Source organism: Panthera pardus, unplaced genomic scaffold (genome assembly GCF_024362965.1).
Source record: "Panthera pardus isolate Hobbes unplaced genomic scaffold, ASM2436296v1 HiC_scaffold_24, whole genome shotgun sequence".
NCBI classification, from domain to species: Eukaryota; Metazoa; Chordata; class Mammalia; order Carnivora; family Felidae; genus Panthera; species Panthera pardus.
The window spans coordinates 25,563,019-25,583,492 of NW_026526810.1; the positions used below are offsets into that span (position 1 = coordinate 25,563,019).

The window sequence follows — 20,474 nt, forward strand, 5'->3', positions numbered from 1 at the left end:
GGGTCTGGAAATACTGACATGAACAACATCAACATTTGCCCTTTTATATGCTTGTGAACTTCCTGAGACAGTGCTATACAAAAGCAATGCTTCTCAGACTTTTCTACCACCTAACCCAAGTATTCAGAAACCTGGAGAACTCAAGGTAGAAAACAGTCTACTTAGTCTTAAGTCTTCTGACTTATCCTTAAAATTCAGAGGGATACTACTAGCCATGATATATTCACATTTGGTTTAATTACAAAACATTTTTGGGGCACCTAGATGGCTCAGTTGGTTAAGCGTCCACCTTCGGCTCAAGTCACGATCTCATGGTTCATGGATTCAAGCCCCACGCTGGGCTCTGTGCAGACAGCTCAGAGCCTGGAGCCTGCTTTGGATTCTGTGGCTCCCTCTCTCTCTGCCCCTCCCCAACTCTCTCTCTGGTGCTCTCTTTCAAAAATAAATATTTTTTAAAAATTAAAAAAAAAATTTCCCTGAGAAATATCTTTGAATAAAATTGAATATAACAATTTTATGCAACATAAAAGGAAGATATGTAACATTTCTACCATGGTTTGTATACCCCAACCCACATCTAGAGCCCAGTTGAGAATCACTCTACTAACAGAACAACTGTCCAACACATTATATATAAAACAGCAATCCTACCTCTACCTCTCTTGGCATCCCTGGCATACTCTGTCTTAATGTTCTTCATAGCACTTACCATAAACTGAAATTTTACATGCTTATATAATTACTGTCTGACTCTTCCCCACTAGAATATGAGATTCGTAACAGCAAAAGTCTATTTGGTTCACTACTCTGTTCCCAGTACCTAGAACAGTGCTTAACATAATTGGTGTTCAATATGTTGATAATTATTGAATAAGCAAATGAGAATCACAGCAATCCTCACTTTTATCTCTTACATAAGAACTCAACCTCCTTTATCATGATCTATCCTCCGAATGTCCTTCTATGATGATAAAATACAAAATCTTTTAAGATAACCTATTTCAGTTTTCCTACTCCTGATAAAGATTATGTTCTAAGATGTAGCCAATTAAAATTGCTACTCTAAGAGCTTCAAATTTTTATCCCCTTTTCAAAGGTTCCCTATGTTTCAGTTGGCATACATTTTAAATATTCCCTTGAGGTCTTATAAATTCTTTGCAAAATATTCAGCTGGAGAAAGGAGTGGCAAGAAAGGAAGTAAAATAGAGGCAGAAGTAGTTGGTGACTGGGTGGGTGCTGAGAAAGAAAGAGGTGATACTGGAGATGATACCATTAGTTCTGGTAATGGAACACCTTACTGCAGTCTATCATCCCCACCTGAAGGTCAATCACCAAGCTGACTAGACAGATACCCCTTCCCAGGTCTTGGTTACTCAAGTGCACAAACTAAGACTGTCTGCTTACTTTGGATCACTCAGCTGGGAATCTTTAGACCTGCTCGGTCCAAATCAATAACCACTAGCCAGATGTGGCTTCTGACACTTTAAATGTGGCTAGAATGACTCAAGAACTGAATGCTGAATTTTATTTAATTTTTATTTAAATATAAAAGCAGAAGCAACACAGGGGTGCGTGGATGACTCAGATGGTTGAGCATCTGACTCTTGATTTCGGCTCAGGTCATGATCTCATGGTTTGTGGGTTCAAACCCCGTGTCAGGCTCCATGCTGGCAGTGCAGAGCCTGCTTGAATATTCTCTCTTTCTCTCTCTGCTCCTCCCCGACTTGCACTCTGTCTCTCTCGCTCTCAAAATATATACATAAACTTTAAAAAATAAAAAAATTAAAAAGCTGAAGTAACACTAACCATGACTTTATTGTTTGGGAGAGCTACATTTCACTTTAACTGGTGCACTGTATAAATTATTATTATTGTATTTAGTAGTGCACATGTACATCTTAGTTTTTTTTTAACTTAGCTACCAAAACTTTTAAATTACATATGTGGCTTGCATCATATCTCTATTGGACAGCACTACTCTGCAACAGTGGTTCTCAACTGGGACTACTTTGTCCCCCAGGGGACATCTGGCAAGCTCCAGAAACATTTTTGGTTGTCACAACTTGGGAGTGCTATTGGCATCTAGCAGGCAGAGGCCAAGGGTGATACTAAACATTCTACAACGCACAAGATAACTTTGTTTTGGAAACAAAATATACCTGAATACCACCACTGCCACTACCTCAGTTCTTTTATCAAAGTACAACAGAGAAAAGCACCCATTACGTAGGTCAAGTACCCATTACATAAGAAGTAATGAGGGGTGACATGATGGCTGATGTTAATAGAAAGGTTTTTGTGGAAGAGGAAGAATTTTGATCACAGAAGAAGGGTGGCAGGAGTTTAAAAGGCAAAAACAAAAGGATGAGGAACACATTTTCTTCTATTGTTAAAGAAAACTACTACCAACAAAATGCAAATTGCACTCATGAAAATGAATGATAAGCCTCAGGCTAGTCAGAACCAGAAACTCTTGCAACAGTTTAGGGAAGGAGGTCTTGAGGCCTTAAGCTAAGTATACTGTAGCTCAGAAGGAACAAATGGAATAAACGCTTAGTACTTTGAAAGCAGTTTTTTCTTTAAACATCCTTATCATATACAGTATAGAAACTATTTCAAGAATGACAAATGAGCATTATAATGTGTTTAAACAAAAAATAAAGTAGATGGCCATTTTTTTCCATTATTAATCAGTAGTCCCAAACAAGATTAGACCAAGTCTGAAGCTAGGGCTGAAAAAGGCTTTTAGGCAGACAACGTTACCTTTCTGGGTCAAGTGCCTTCTCATTTTTCATCCATCTAATGGCTGGAGGAGGAAGTCCTGAAGCGACACACGGCAACACTGCATTCTGACCAAGGACTCTGACTAAGGAAGAAGGTTGTTTCAGAAATACCAAGTTTGATGTGAACTCAGGATCTAAAAAATAGAAGACAATAATTAAGAAAGCACTTTACCACTTTCATCATGAGGAATTGCAATTTCCTGTTCAGTCTGTGTGGTTTTATTTATTTTTTAAGTAGGCTCCATGCCCAATGTGGGGCTTGAACTCATGACCCTGAGATCAAGAGCTGCATGCTTTACTGACTGAGCCAGTCAGGCACCCTGTTTGGCTTTATATAACTAAATATTTTAAGAAAAAGTGACACAAGAAAATTCCAATTAAATTAGCAAGCATTTCTTAAGTCATTTCAATGTGCAAAACATCGTGCTATGCTCTCTGGGGGCCTTAAAGATGTACAAGTTATAGCTCCTAACATAAGGTGCTTACTGACCAACTGAGAGATTATTTGACACGAATCCCTTTCACCTTAAAAGACTGGATAAGGGGGTGTCTGGGTGTCTCAGTCGGTTAAGCGTCCAACACTTAGTTTCGGCTCAGATCATGATCTTGCGGTATGTGAGTTCGAGCCCTGTGTTGGGCTCTGCTGCTTGGGATTCTCTCTCTCTCTGCCCCTCCCCCCACTCATGCTATCTCTCTCTCAAATAAATAAACTTTAAAAATAAAAAATAAAAGACTGGATAAGTAAATGTTTCATGAGTGGTACAAAGAGAAAAGACTGAGCAAGTTCAGGATCCTTAACAGCATCCTCTCCATTCATAGGGGTATCATAAGAGGTTTCCTTTACATCCCTGTATCTGTGTTACTTATGAAAATCTTTCTGAGTTTTGTCTCTTTACCTTACTCACGCAGTCTGTCAATCCTTTGATTTTTACAATGGTACAGCTATGAGGCTACTACTACTCGGAGTGTGTCCACTTTATATAGCTGCCCTCTTATGGACATCTGAAAAGGCTACACTTTTATGGGTAGAACATCTATTTCCAGTATTAAGTTTTGAGAAGACAGACCATTCTCAGGTAAAGAGACGTGATTCTGGTCTCCATACTCTTAGGAAAAGATATTCTACAGCCACGGTAACCACCACCAGGGCTGGCTTTAACCTTGTGTAACTAATTGATGACAGTTCTGTAGCCATGGTAACAAATAAACAAGGGCTAACAGATCAGTGACAACTCGCTTCAGTGAACATGCCTTGGAAAGTCAGCCAATGAGTGATAGCCTCAGGCTTTAGAAGTCAGCCATTCAGCAGTGGAATTACTTGCTTCTACAGCTGACATTAACCTGCTCTCACCTCTGTAACCAACCATTAAACATGCTTCTTTGGCTGACATCAACCCACCCTTGCCTCTTAACCAACATAGCAAAAACAACGTCTTCCCCAAAATTCTATACGAGATTAGCAGTTTGCATTAATTCAAGAAGACTGTGCTTGAAAGTACGGTTTTCTCCTACTTAAGTAAAAAGAAACATTCAGTACTTCGTTTATGTTTCAGATATTGAGTGGTGGCTCATCCTTTGACACTGAAAAATCTTGTTTCCTTGGATCCGGTTTTAAGGATTTGCTTGAATGGTACCCCAGGTATAAAGAAGAAACAGAACCTCTGCCATGTAAAAGCAAGTCAGGAAGTAGGCTGGAAGACACTGCAATATGGTAATAGTTCTCTTCCCCACCCCCCCAGATTTAGCTACATTTAATCAAATTTTGATAGAAACAGACACCTTTGAACGAATATCTATTGTCTTCTGTTCTGCCAGTTACCATTCTTGGTAGCAAAATTCCCTACCCTTATTGAGCTTACCTACTATTAGGGGAGAGACACAAGAAACAAGACAGCATATGTCAGATAGTGATATGTTCTGAAGTAAAACGAAGGAGAAGAGGAAACTATGGGGTAGAAATGGAAGACTTATTTTAAACAGTGGTCAAGGAAGGCTTAGTTGATACAGTGACATTTGAGCAAAGAAATAAGACAGATGATTCAGGCAGACATCTGAGGGAAGAGAGGACTCCAGGCAGAGCAAATGCCAAGTAGCAAGACCTAAAGCAAAACAGTGTTTGGAATGTTCTAGAAACATAAGGTGGCCACAATCACAAAGTGAGGGAGAGAAGAGTACCAGATGGAAGGAGCGTTATGGGAAGAGAGGTGGCATTAAGATTATATAAATCCTGGGGCACCTGGGTGGCTTAGTCGGTAAAGCATCCGACTTCTGCTCAGGTCATGATCTCGTGGTTTGTGGGTTCGAGCCCCACATCGGGCTCTATGCTGACAGTTCAGAGCCTGGAGCCTGCTTTAGATTCTGTGTCTCCCCCTCTCGCTGCCCCTCCCATGCTCATGCTCTGTCTCTCTCAATAATAAATACATGTTAAAAAAATTAAATAAAAAAAAGATTATATAAATCCTTACAGGCCAAGGACTTTAACCTTTACTCTGAGATGAGAAACCATTAGGTTTTGGGCAAAGATGTGACATGATCTAACACACATTAAAAAAAATAACTGTGGCTCCTGAGGTGTAAAAACACAGGACAGGAATGCCAAGGACATGGATGATGACAACAAAGAAAGAAACTGCATTAAAAAAAAAATTAGTTCATGGGGCGCCTGGGTGGCTTGGTCAGTTAAGCGTCCGACTTCGGCTCAGGTCATGATCTCACGGTCCGTGAGTTCGAGCCCCCCGTCGGGCTCTGTGCTGACAGCTCAAAGCCTGGAGCCTGTTTCAGATTCTGTGTCTCCCTCTCTCTCTGTCCCTCCCGTGTTCATGCTCTGTCTCTCTCTGTCTCAAAAATAAATAAACATTAAAAAAAAAAATTTAAAAAAAAATTAGTTCAAAGCTCATCAGGAACACCCTCAAGCGTCGCTGTTCAAACACCGGTCTCACTTTGCAAGCCAATCCATAGACCAAAAATTAGCCTATGAAGTAGCTGTATATGACAAACCTGCCAAAACAACGTAAGGATGGCCCAACTATATCTATAAGCTCAGGTGTAAGGGAGAAATGTGGAGAGAATCAGCCACCCAGCAGTGGGAGTGGAAGCCGAAAGGTGAGACATCAGGAGGCTGAAGGACTGTGGTGAGCAACAAGTGAGAGGGTGTCATGAGCAGAAGAGACACAGCCAGGAAGAGACACACAAAACAAGATCATGAGGAGAGCCAGCAGGGGCAGGAAGAGTGAGAACCCACCAAGAGAGGGAAGAAGGAGCTGGGTTTGCATTAAAATAAGGGAGTGTTATAAAGATCCAAGGACTCTTGCTTACCAGCGTCTCCAGAGCTGCTGTTTTTGTTACCATTCTGCACATCCCTTCTATGAACTAGCCTGAGCGAGTCTCTGATGCTGACGGGTAAAGACACCTAAGTGTATGAAGTATTACAGGGAACTAGCAGATGGAGGCTTGACGAAAGACACAGAGCTAGTGTTTGGCCAAGAAGAAAGCCATAGATATGAAACACATTTTATCACTTGATACATTTTTATTGACTAATGTATTCACTAAAGAGAGGATCTTCCTGGCACGTTTTCCTCTTTTCTCCCCCTGTAAAAAACTGAAACTCCTATGCTGACATTAGCTTGTCACACCACACATCTGACAGTGTTTGATGAAAAAAGAAAATTCTAAAAGAACCATTTTTATCCATTAACGAACATAAAACCACGGGTCCTGATGACAGGGGGATACCTGGAAGAACTTTTAATTCCGCTTCATCGCTATACTTCGGCGGCCCGCCGCTCTCAACTGTGCAGCGGTAGAGCCCTCCGTCTCCTTCAGTGGCGTTGCTCACAACCAGTGTCCCACTTGGAAGTTTGATGACTCTATCATCCAGAGGAAGAGGCTGTCTGTTCTGTTCCCACCTCACAAATGGGACCAGATCCACACTGACTTCGCAATTCAGAACTGCACTGTTCCCAGCATAAACTGAAGAAGGTTCTGGTTGGCTAGCAAATCTTGGAAGACCTGGACAATAAAAAAGAGAAAAGAAGAAATAAAATGTAGTTAAATGTGACTTTAAAACGCAGTCATGGGAACCAGGAGCAAGTCGGCCCCTGTGGCCATGAGTGGAACCAGGGTCCAGACGAAGGTCTGTGGGTCAGGAAATTGGCTACAACGCGGATACAGGTCAAAGAGGCAAATGTACTAGGGATAAACGGAATCAGATTCCTCACAGTTGGAGAAGCAAGGTATAAATATGGAAAAGCAGAGGGCAGAATAAATCCCATATTCGTATTGGTAGAACTGAAGTATCAGTTTAAGCTTACAGTTTTATGTGATTATACAAATATAGTTAAATGTATATATAAATGTAAATGTATATATGTATAATATATATACATTTCATAGTCATTACAAACAGACATATGTATATGTGTGTGTGTATATATATATGTATACGTATATATTCTGGACTCTCTCTGGACAGAGCTAGGAGATATACACATACGTGTGTGTGTGTGTACATGAGTGTATGTGTGTGTACAAATATATATGAGATATACACATAGGTATGTGTGTGTCTGTATAAATATAAACAAATACATATGTAAATATGTGTGTGTGTGTGTGTGTGTATATATATATATATATACACACACACACACACGTTTCCTAGCTCTATCCAGAGAGAGCTCAAAATCAATGCCACCTAAGTAGCAATGAGTAGATATGGTGACACAATCTTGATTTCTAAATACATTCTCCACTACAAGGAACCAATGCTCCTTGGAGAAGAAGTTCATTCTAGGACTAGAATAAGGAAAGTACAAGATAAACCTGGAACATCCTGTGACAGAAGTACGGAAGCATTCAAAGAACAACATGAACATATCAAAAAGTACACAGAAGTCAGACTGAAGGGAGTTTCCTCTAGCTAAATCTGGGATGATGATAATTAACACAGAAAAGAATAATGAATGGATGCTAAACTTGTTGGTGAAAGATGGATGATGAATAGGATATTATTAGAGTATCAAATTAGCTCTTCCCAAAATACGTATTACTAATTAAAGTACAAAATATTTAACTTTACAGTGGAGAAACAGAGCACTAACTTTCATTACTTTGTTAATATAGTCCATATTATATATATTTGTTAATACAGTCCATGTTAACAAAGGGATGAAAGTTAACATTACAAGTAATGGAACAAAACATCGTATGCTTCCTGATAAGATACACTAAGAAAAACACAGCATCACTTACTTCTGTGATATTCTTCCCCAAAATGCAAAACCTGAATCTATTCATAGGGGAAAACCAGAAAACACAAAATGAGATAAGGATAAACTGAAGAATGACTGGAGACCAAAAGAGCCTAAAGAGACACAACTACCAAATAAAACATGTAATCCTGGACCAGAAAGGAGTGGGGGAGGGACAAAGATACTGTTTTTGGTTTTTGCTATTAAGAACATTATTGAGGCAACCAGTGAAATATGAACAGTACCTACAGTAGTATTGTATTAAGGTTAATTTCCTAAAATTGATAGATGGTTGTTTAGAAGAATATCTTTGTTTTTAGGAAATATACATGAAAGTATTTCGGTGGAGGCAGTGTCTGCAACTTACCCTTAATGGTTCAGAAAAAAAAAAAACTGATTCGGGTCTGTGCCTATTGGGGGATAAGAAGGCAGACATGGTAAAGTGTTACCAGCTGGGTGATCTGAGTGACGAGCAGATGTAATTTCTTGGTTTCATTCTTGCAATAATTGAATGAGCTTGAAATTATTTCAAAATAAAATATTAACAAGAATGCAGTCATAAATACTCTGTAGATACACGGAGTCACGCAATCTGAATCTGAATCCCAACTCCACCACTTGATGGCTGTGTGACATTAGCAAGCTACTTAACCTGGAAGCCTCAGTTTCTTCTTCAATAAAATGAGAACAGTAAGAGGCCTCATTGGATGTTAAAAAGGTTAATACTTAACACACTTCATATAAAGCACGCTGCCTGGCACATACTCAAATACTAGCTACTGTTATTAACAGTAACATCTGAAAAGATTCTGAGATGCTAACAACACAACAAAATGTTTCTTTAAAGACTAATGACCATAGTAAATTATGAGAAACAGTTCTAGGTTTTGTAGTTTCATGATGGAGAATTAATCCACATGGAAATGGCACATTTGCAGGTTGTCTAGCTTCTGAATAGGAACACATCTACTCTTCGCTCAGATCACTCAGCTGGTAACACTTTACCATGTCTGCTTTATTATCCCCCAATAGGCACAGACCCGAATCAATTTTTTTTTTCTGAATAGGGAAAGCAGATGGAGGAACTAGTACGGACATATGAGGCAGAAATCGCTGGGGCTTCCTGTGCTCACAAGCAGGGGGCCAGTTTGTCCTGCTACTTCCAGAGACTTGGAGTGGGAGAGAGACACAGGCTTGACAAGAAAAGATTAACAGTGTCTGTATTCAGACCACCCAATTCCTCCACCTTTAGGCACAAAACACTCACAGCCAGGCTACTGCCCAGGCAGTAAAACAAAAATTTCTACTGTGGAAAAATGAGTGCAGAGAAGACTTCTCAAATTTCATTTTATGAGCTACCTAGTGTTCTTTCAAAAATTCCCCTTCTTACATGACTTAGCCAGAATCGGTCTGTATTGCCTGTAACCAAAGAACACTAACCAATGTTCTTTTAGAATGGCAACTTGGTAGTCTCTTAAAAAAAAAGAAAAAGTTTTATTGAGATACAATTTATATACCATAAAGTTTACCATTTAAAGTCCACAATTCAACAGTTTCTAGTATGCACACAAAGTTGTGCAACCATCACTATAATTTAATTTTAGAACATTTTCATCATCCCCCAAAGAAACTTTGTACTCACTTGCAGTCATTCCACATTCCCTGTACTCACTCACCCTATCTCCTGTGCCCTTGTCTCCTCTCCCCCATCCTCAGCCCTAGAAAACCACCAATCTACATTTTGGCCCCCTGTGTTTGCCTATTCTGGACATTTATATATATATACATACGTATGTATATATATAAAATGAAGTCACATGATCTGTGATTGGCTTCTTTCACTTAGTATCATGTTTTTCAGGTTCATCCATGTTGCAGTATATAGCACAATTTCATTCCTTTTTATTGCTGAATAACATTCCATGTACGTATTTACCACATTTTGGTTATCCATTCAACACTTGACAGACATGTAGGTTGTTTTCACTTTTTGGCTGTTACAGGTAATGCTGCTATAACAAGTCATGTACAATTGTTGTACATACTGTCTTTTCATTTCTCTTGGGTAGACACCTAGAAATAGAATGGCTCAGTCATATGGTAACTTTATGGTTAAAATTTTGAGGGAGAGCCAAACAGTTCAGTGCTCTTTTTAAAATTCTACACACACACACACACACACACACACACACACACACACACACACACACACAGTATATCCTATGATCCAGCAATTAGTAGAATTACTTATTCCAGTAATCTATTCTACAGAAAAGATTTACAGAAAAGAGTGTTCACTACAGTACTGCCTATAATATCAAACAATTCTTATCCATGTAACTGTTCATAAAAAGGGAATCTTTAGATAATCACAGTATATCTATACAATGGATACTATGCAACTATTAAAAAGAACTTCTATTCATCTCTTAGCTCAGATATTATTACCTTCTGATACTCAAGGCCATGAGTGAGTTAAATAACTCTCCTACAGAATCTTGTCTGCAGCCAAAGGATTGATTATACTATATTAAAATTGGCTGTTTACATTACATTAGGCCAAAAATATTTCCTGAAGGCTTTGAAAGCTAAAAAGAAGGCTGAACAAACCTAGCAGAGTAGAAAAGAGGAAAATGTAGAGGACAGGCTTAACAGGCAGTGGGGAAGCCATGAGCAAAGGCCAGAGACCAAGAATAAAAGGGATTTGAAATGTTCAGTACTGGCAGAGCTTAAAATGTGCTGCAGGTGGTCCTGCTGACGAGGGTAGAGGGCAGGGACAGGCAAGGTGGAATGTTAAGAAACGAAGCTAGAGAAGTGGAGACTAGCTCATGAAAAGACACAAGGCCTGTAAGAGTTTAGACATCAACTTGATGTTGTCACTGAGGAGCTACTGAAGGGTGAGAAGAGAGCCCTGACCACTGGACTGGAAGAGGGAAAGAATGAGGCATCAGATGGTTACAAGGTGAGGGATGGTGAGAAGTGGCCTCAGGATCACATACAAGAAACTAGGAAGCAGAATTCACTGGATTTGGCGACTGGTTGTGGGAGACAGCTGAGAAGAAGGAGTTACGATTAAAGCCCAGCTTAAAAATGTAAACAATAAACAGGAGCTCACCTAAGCAACTGTGTAGGGGCAGTCATCATGCTAACTTATCTATCAACAGGTTGGAGAAAGCCTGACAAGTAGATTAGAGGAAGAAAGGAAGGGAGAGGGGGGAAAGGGAAAAAGGAAGGAAAGAAGGGGGGAAAAAAAGAGAGGAAAGGCTAATTATCAAAAGAAGTGACTCTTTCACCCTTTTCTTTTTCCATCCTCAATCTGTGATTATGGAATAATTACAGTAGTTCTATATCACACTCAAATTCAGCTTTGAGTATCTGGTTCCAAAGAGAAAAAGAGTCATCATACTCTGAATGAATGAACAAGTATACTGTGAAGCGCGCAGGAGATGGGGAACCATCACCCTAGAGTGGCAATGAAATGGGGAACTATTCATGAAGTCATATTTTTTTTACATGTTAGCATTTTACCAAGACGCTATAGGAACACTGGATCCTATAAAAAATCCATATATATAAGACTTAAACATAATACAATTTAAAAAAAATTTTTTAATATTTATTTTGAGACACAGAGAGAGACAGAGTGTAAGCAGGAGTGGGGCAGAGAGAGAGGGAGACGCAGAATCTGAAGCAGGCTCCAGGCTGTCAGCACAGAGCCCAATGCAGGGCTCAAACTCATGACCCGTGAGATCATGACCTGAGCTGAAGTCTGACGCTTAACCGACTGATCCCCCGAGGCGTCCCAACATAATACAATTTTTGTACAATGTGACCCTTAACAAAAACTACTTCATCTAGTACTCAAGTGAAAAAACATGGACCTGAGGAATATAAGTATCTAATACAAAATAAGCATGACTTACTCAGTTTACACTTTCCATTATTCTTCAAATAAGAATGTTCTAAAAGGGAGTGAATATTTCTCTTTAAACTTTCTGTTCTTCACCTTAATACCTATATCCTATAGGTTTTTAAATCATCCAATTAAATGTCAGTTCCTTGCTTGGGGCATAAAGGAACCAAGATTCTGACTATCCTGCAAGTCTTACAAAGCCATACTAAATTGTTATGCTGGGGAAGATAATTTAGCAATCAGTGAATCAATTTTCCTATACAACTTCCCCTGTCATTTCCAAGTTAGAAAAAAAAGAACTGACTCAATACTTCAAATAGCAACTGTAAGCAATTTAAATAATAGAAAGGGGCAAAGTGCTGCATTTTACTTCCTACAGCACTAAGCAAGTCTTAGCATAATCCCATGCACACACAAGATGCTCAATTGGTATTTGTTAAACGAGTTTATTTATGGTAATCAGTTAAGTGAAAACTCCAGGATGATAATGCTTTTTATCAAGATATACCTTTCATAAATTTGAAAATATACATAAATTACTTAAAAAAAAACTTACCTGCTACTGTGAGCTTAGCTGTTCTGCTGACAATCGTTCCAAGGCTCTCAACAGTGGCCACACACTGATAATAACCTTCATCAGGTTTATTGTGTTTGGAATGCACCACATTGCTGATAAATAAAGACCCATCTGGGAGAAGCTGGCGTCGGTCATCAGATACTAAGTTTAAAAAAGTCCCATCTTTTTTCCATTCAATTTTTGGAGAAGGCTCAGAATATGCTGAACAGTTCAATATAACAGAAGAGCCTCTAACTGAGAGTGTATCCACTGGTTCTACCAGAAAGTAAAATGGAGTGAATGTTCGAACGCTGGATCCTATAAAAATAATGAAAAGAACAAAGTCAAGCAAAACTTTCTTCTTCTATTTCTGTAAGAAAATATAATTTGGACAAAAACTATTGTCGAATAATTATGCTGTTTGGATATGATACATAGTAACAGTCATTTCACCATGAGTGTCTAATAAAATTTCTTTTATGAGGAAATCAAAATTTGACCCATTTAGAAGATGAGAAAAAAAAGACCCTGCCAGATGAGATAATCATTGTTAAATTACATGAATATTTAGTAAAAGCTTTATTTCAAACCCTACAATGGGATTTATAAATATTTAAAATTATTGTATTCAAAGTGAACTTTTCTATGAAACATAAAGGAAGCATAAAATTGAAATGATTCTTTGTTAGTAATAAGGTATGTTTACTGGCTGTATTTCTTTCAAAATTCACCATACATACACTTCGCCCATTTTTCTAGTGGATCATTCATCCTATTGATTTGGCAATCTTTGGGTATTATCTATCATGTTTTGCAAATACTCCTTTTTCCATTTTGAATTTATTTTGATCGTAAGAAAATAAATTTTAACTACATAGAAATAAATCTGTTATGCTTAAGAAGTTTTTATCCCAAGATTATAAAAAATTTCAGCTTTGTTTTGTCCTAGTACTCTTGTGATTTCATTTAAAAAATTTCTGCTATAACCCTTAAATTCTCAGCCAAAGAAAGCTTTCCAAGTCCAAGCGTTACCTCTTTTTTTCAAGAAAAGTACTAACCAACTCCCTTGCAGTCAGATTACAATCAGTTGTAATCAGATTTCTTCATGTGAACAATTAGGGAAGTTTAGTTAAATAAATGAAACCAAGACTGTTTTTAAAATATATCTACACACCCCTTTATCTAAATTTATTTACATTGTAAATTTAAGGATGCAACTAGCTCTTTATTACATTATGAAACAATAGTTCTAACTAAATACTAAACACACTGGCAGAGGGAAGGGAATAATATTCACTTGTTTTAAAATTTTCTTGGGCAACTGGGTGGTTCAGTTGGTTAAATGTCCGACTTCGGTTCAGGTCATGATCTTGCAGTCCGTGGGTTCGAGGCCCACATCGGGCACTGTGCTGACAGCTCAGAGACAGGAGCCTGCTTCAGATTCTGTATCTCTCTCTCTGCCCCTCCCCCACTCATGCTTGCGCTCTCTCTCTCAACAATAAACATTAAAAAAATAAATAAATAAATAAATAAATAAATAAATAAATAAATAAAATAAAATAATTCTTTTTTTTTAAATTTTTTTTTTTTAACGTTTATTTATTTTTGAGACAGAGAGAGACAGAGCATGAACAGGGGAGGGGCAGAGAGAGAGGGAGACACAGAATCTGAAACAGGCTCCAGGCTCTGAGCTGTCAGCACAGAGCCCGACGCGGGGCTCGAACTCACAGACCGTGAGATCATGACCTGAGCCGAAGTCGGACACTTAATCGACCAAGCCACCCAGGCGCCCCTAAAATAAAATAATTCTAACACTTACAATGCTAATCAAATTCCAAACAGACTTATCATCCTTCCCCAAAAGCCAGAGATGGGTCCCATCCCTATTTGATGGTTATGAAATTGATTCTTCAAGACTTAAAACTCTTGAAAATAACCTTGGGAATTTTTCAAAAGTAAGCTGAGGTGATTTGCTTCTTATTACAGTAAAAAATGTTATATTGGTACTATAGCAAAATAAATTAAAATATCAACTCCAGGGCAGTACAAAATGACAGCTAAACTAAGAGAAATTACTCTTACACCATTCCTGTTTAACATTACATCTTATTATACCACCCAAATTAAACAATTCAGGAACTTAAGAGATAAATGTATTAGACTGGCAATCAAAATATGCAAATTAACAATTTTAGATAATTATTAACAAACCAAATTTAATTTTAAAATTTGGACAAAGTTTCTGCCATTTAAAAAGTAATAATTACATAAATGTAAATGTTTTACAGCTAAACACTCTACCATACTTTTGATTTTCTTTCATTTTAAAAGTCCGTATCAGCCACAGTGAACAAGAGTATATGTCTTCCAAGAGTTTTTTAAATTATATGAAAGTTTACAAATGCCTTTGAAAATCAAGGCACTTCAAATTTTACAAATATGTACTCTACATTACTTAGAATACAGCATTACTTAAATACTTATATATATCCTCTTCGTATTTTATTCCCTCAGTAAATAGGCAGTGACCTAACATATTGTTCCTTCACTTAAAATCCCTCAAAGGCTTGCCACTGTCTTTTACAAAAAGATCTAAATAAACTACCTAGCTGGACTTCCATGTGACCGTATGACCTGGCCTCTGCCTACTCTCCAGCCATCCCCCCGCACCACTGTCCCCTCACCCTGTAAGGCATGCTGCACTCCTGTCGGCCCCTGCAGCTCCTGCCCTCTTCACACAAGCCATTCCCACCACCATCCCTCCCCAATTAACTCCTAGTCCTCCTTCAGGCTCAGCTTCAATACTACTTTCTCAGAAATGCTGTCCGTCCCAGGTACCCAGACAAGATTAGTTTCATCCTGTCCCAAGCAGGCATGGCATACAGTACTCTACCTACACAGCACTTCAAATGTTCTTAATCTTTAAATATTTGTAATAACTTGTTTGTTCAGGCACAGAAGTTCCCAAATTTTCTTGGCTCCTGGTGCCTTTATTTTCTTAGTAATTTTTTTCATGAATTCCCTAGGCTAAAAGAAATACCTAACAGTTCTGTTTAGGAATTAGTTAGGTTCAAACAAATGAAGAAATATTCATGTCCTAACAAGTTAGTACCTTGCTGAAAAAATAATACACATACATTGAAAAATACTTCAACTTTTAATTAACCACAATCAGTTATTATGGGGTGTGTACACCTATTGGGTACTGCACGTGTTCTCAAACCTTGAAATCAGATTGGATACTGCCATCCTCATTTCCTGCTCCACAGTGATTTTTGCATGGTACTTGGTTTTTATCCCAGCAACCACCAAAACCCAATTTCACAAACATCACAGCATTGAAATGAAGATAGCACAATCAAATGTTGAAACTGTGAACTCCTCTCACCTACGAGTCTGCACAGTGTCCAACAGATGTCGCTGTGTTTCCCTAGACAGCTTAAAATACGCCTGGGAGTTCTGTGAGGTACCTGGGGTATGTCGGGATATGGTTTGGGAACTAGAGGCTCACAATCTTTCTACATATCTTTATTCTCCATATTCATAATGTCGACTTACCACAATCGATGGTATCTATCTTTACCAGCTTCTAAAAATTTCCATTGCTTGAAGTATTTATTTCCATTCCAATACTAGCCATTAGTATCACTATCTTTTATGATAAAACTTAACTAATGAACTGGTTTTTGCAAACTTTGATGAGTCTCTAAAAAATTATATATAAGAGCAAAGAAAGCCAAGAAGAGTGAAAATAATTTAGAATAACAAGGTAAAGGGACTGCACTCATCAATTTTCAGTATTTATTAAGCCACTATGGCTCCAGAGCAGGGATAAACAGAGCCACATAACAGGTTAGAGAGTCACAAAATAGAGCTATATATATATATTTAGAAATTTAACATTCATTAGAGGTAGCATTTTATATCAAATGGGGAAAAAGATGAACTACTCAATGAATGTTACTAGGACAACTGGTTATCCACATGGGAGAAAAACAAACCTAACATTAACATGGTTCTATGTATTAGACACTGCTCTAAACATTCTCTACAAACTAACTACTCATTTAACCCCCATGACTATCCTATGAGATAGGTACTATTATTCTCATTTTAGAGGAGAAAACTGAAGCACAGAAATGTCACCTTGTCCAAGGTCACACAGGTTATAAATAACAAAACCAGAGCCTGTGATGTTAAACACACTACACTATAATGTCACTCATATACATATAGAAAAATACATTCCAGGCCTATGAAAAAATTAGTAAGAATTTTAATTTTTTTTTTTAACGTTTATTTATTTTTGAGACAGAGAGAGACAGAGCATGAACGGGGGAGGGGCAGAGAGAGAGGGAGACAGAATCGGAAGCAGGCTCCAGGCTCTGAGCCATCAGCCCAGAGCCCAACGCGGGGCTCGAACTCACGGACCGCAAGATCGTGACCTGACTGAAGTCGGACGCTTAACCGACTGAGCCACCCAGGCCCCCAAAAATTAGTAAGAATTTTAAGAAAACACAAGGATAACCCTTGAGTCAGATAACCTTTAAAAATTTTTTTTCATTGTTTATTTATTTTTGAGAGAGAGAGACAGAGCATGAATAGGGGAGGGGCAGAGAGAGGGAGACACAGAATCCGAAGGAGGCTCCAGGCTTCGAGCTGTTGACACAGAGCCCGACGCGGGGCTCAAACTCACAAACTGTGAGATCATGACCTGAGCCGAAGTCAGACACTCAACCGGCTGAGTCACCCAGGCGCCCCGAGTCAGGTAACTTTTTAAAACAGGGAACTTCAAAGCTAGAAAAGATAGATATGCTTCAATTCATTGCATTTATTTTTTTCTATTTTTTAAATTTTGTTGAGAGAGAGCGCTCATGTATGTGGGAGAGAGGGAGAAAGAAAGAATCTTAAGCAGGCTCCACGCTCAGCATGAAGCCCAACGTGGGGCTTGATCCCACAACCCTGGGATCATGATCTGAGCCAAAATCAAGAGTCGGATGCTCAACCAACTGAGCCACCCATGAACCCTGCATTTAAATTTAAAAAAAATTATGGTAAAATATCATAACAAAGCAAAATACAACAAGGCTGGGAGGAAATATATCATATGTAACATAAAGAATTTAAAAAGTCACACCACTCAATAGAAAAGTGGAGGCTGTGTTCCAATGAAACTTTATAAAAACAAGCAGCAGGATGGATTTGATCCAGTAACTATAGTTTACTGACTCCTGCCTTAGAATATTTAGCCAGCAAAAAAATAAGTTAGCTATGTTTTAGCTGATCTGGAGTGAATTCTGTGAAAAGGGAACAATACGGACAAGTACAAATAACGAAATGTCATGTGCATATGACTGTATGAGCACTGAGAAAGTAGGAAAGTGTATCAGGTTATTACTGTGAGAAGAAGGATGGAAGGACATGGAGGGGTGGGTAGATAAAAATCCTCAAGCACCTAGAAAATAATTTCATGACAAAAATCAGCTGGTGTGTATAATCCCTTTATAAATATTATTACGTGTATGTGGCAGTTCTGTATGTTCACGCTTGTGTGAATACATAAAGGGATACATCTTTTAAAAACTAGTCATTAAAATGCAGATTATCTCAGGATGGTGAGATTTCAGTTAACTTTTAATTTTTCCTTTCACCTTTGCGACTGCATGAATATTTTACATAAAACATAGTACTGCTGAAGCAGAAAAAAAAGCTATTTTCATTTTTATATGTAGTCTGCACAGGAGGGGGACAATATGAAAAGTGTGGGGCATATTTACATACTGACATTCAAAAACTGTCAAAATATATAAATAAAAAATACTCAAGTTCAAAATGTGTATAATATGACTTAAAATATAAATATATACATAAAATATAAATATTAAAATATACATAAGATATAAAAATATATATACACATATGCGTGCAAGCATATATTTAAACGCAAATAACGTAGGAGAAAGGCTAGAAGAATAAACACTGAACAGTGTAACAGTGTTTTCTCCTGCGGAAAGTACTTGATTCAACTACTGACAGAGAGCATACAGGGGGAAGGCTTTTTATTCCACGGATTTCTGTATTGCTTACTTCTTAAAATATAAACAAGTGCTTATCCATTCTTCTTGTCATCTTTTTATTTTTTAATAACAAAATAACTTCTTGGTGGTGGTGGTAAACAATACTTTGCTAGCAACATAAATTTTTTTTTTTTTTTTTTTAAGATCTATCACGGTTTCTCTAACCGCTTTTCCTTTGTCACAGTTAGAGGAGTTATCAGACACTAACTCCTTGGCTGATTCTGTATAAAAACTGGCCTATACTTCCCACCAGGGTCCTAATTCCCTATCCACTTAAGTTTGCTTAATTTGAGTTTACTATGACCACAGTCACTATACATTATTCTGAAACAGGCTTAATGATCCTGTCTGATCTCTTCTACACTCCCAGGTCTCTGCAAATTTCTCACATTTTAATGGAATAGCTCTCACTTCTTGATAGACTATTCCTCACTTTTTGATAAAATATTTCACACTTCTTGATAGAATTCCATCTTATGAAAGGAAAATATCCACAGGGAACTTATTTCAGTTGTACTTCCCCAACCCCCAAATATCAACAAATCATACACTCACTGCACACCAGCATGGACAATAATTCTAAATTTTATCATGCCCGGAGTAAAAAAATAACATACAATATTTGAATACCAGCAGAAAAAAATGCCTTATCACCCACAGAAGTTCTAAGTTTGATAGCAGCAGAAATGCAGGATAGAAAGATAAGCCTTTTTTACACACCTACCAATGTAAGTATCCTGTATAATTGTTATTCATACTATGAAAATTATGTCTTTATTATAAACTAAGGAGACTAATGTCAAAGGGACTTCATACTTTACTCCTTAATAACATTACTTCTGACCACCCTCTCTTATCCAGTCTGTAAATCCTACATTTCATCCTTCCTGACTCTTTAGTGTCCACTAATCACCATATAGTTCAGGCTTTCCTGCTTCAAGTTCAATTTATAATCAGAAAGTATAAAAATTAGGAAGTTAAAACAATACTCCATTCAAAGGACTCAACAAAATAATACATTCATGTTGTTGATTAAGAACAAGCAATACTTGGGGCACTTGGGTGGCTCAGTCGGTTAAGCGTCTGGCTCTTGATTTCAGCTCAGGTCATGATCCCATGGTTGGTGAGTCTGTGTCCTGTGTCAGGCTCTGCACAGTCAGCACGGAACCTACTTGGGATTCTCTCTCCCCCTCTCTCTCTGCCCTCCCCTGCTTGCGCATACTCTCTCTCTAATAAATAAACCATTTTTTAAAATGTCCAAGAACAAGCAATACTTCAGAGTTCAATGTCTTCCACCCTGTTTTGCTACATAACAATTAGTGCTCCCAGCTCCAGAGCTCATCCCCTGTCTGCCCTGAACAGCCAGTTCTTCCAAAGACTCAATTACAGAACATGCAGAACTCTTCTCCTGGGATTTCAAGTAAGGCAAGTGGTTAGTTGTTAATATTACATATGGACGGTCCTACTTGCCTGATAAACATATGCTTTGAAGAACTTTGATGGTACTGGTTAAAACATTAAAAACAGTGGACGTCAACTTCTAAGCGAAGCTGAATCTGAAATTCTTTTTCAGACTACCAATATCCTAACGGGGAAATTCAACTTGATTATTCTCATTTATAGCATCTACTTTCCAAACTATTCCCCCAAAACAAAATATATCTGAATTTGTTTATTCAAGAAACATCTGTTATAGTAAGAGTGCTTTCCATTTCTTTATTATTCAGCCACTCCCCTCTCCCCACCAAAAAAACCAGCCATGGTGGAAAACTCTTTTGTAAAATGAAGTCAAGCAGACATGATTTTGAATTCTAGCTCTGCTGTTCTAGTTAATTTCTCTGTGTCTGACATTCTCTTATAAAACAGGAAAAAGAATGCCATGCCCTCCTTGCA

At 38.0% G+C, this 20,474-nt stretch overlaps 1 protein-coding gene across 8 annotated transcripts in view; it reads right to left on the reverse strand.

Moving 5' to 3' along the window:
* NEO1 (neogenin 1) overlaps window positions 1-20,474 on the reverse strand; it is a 235,847-nt gene that overhangs the window by 153,887 nt on the left and 61,486 nt on the right. For all 8 annotated transcript variants that reach the window (XM_019441532.2, XM_019441531.2, XM_019441528.2 and 5 more), the window contains exons 2-4: window positions 12,505-12,822; window positions 6,519-6,794; window positions 2,764-2,917 (exon numbers count right to left, since the gene is read on the reverse strand). In XM_019441532.2, the coding sequence (XP_019297077.1) occupies window positions 2,764-2,917; window positions 6,519-6,794; window positions 12,505-12,822 (748 nt within the window). The remainder of the gene's footprint in view (window positions 1-2,763; window positions 2,918-6,518; window positions 6,795-12,504; window positions 12,823-20,474) is intronic.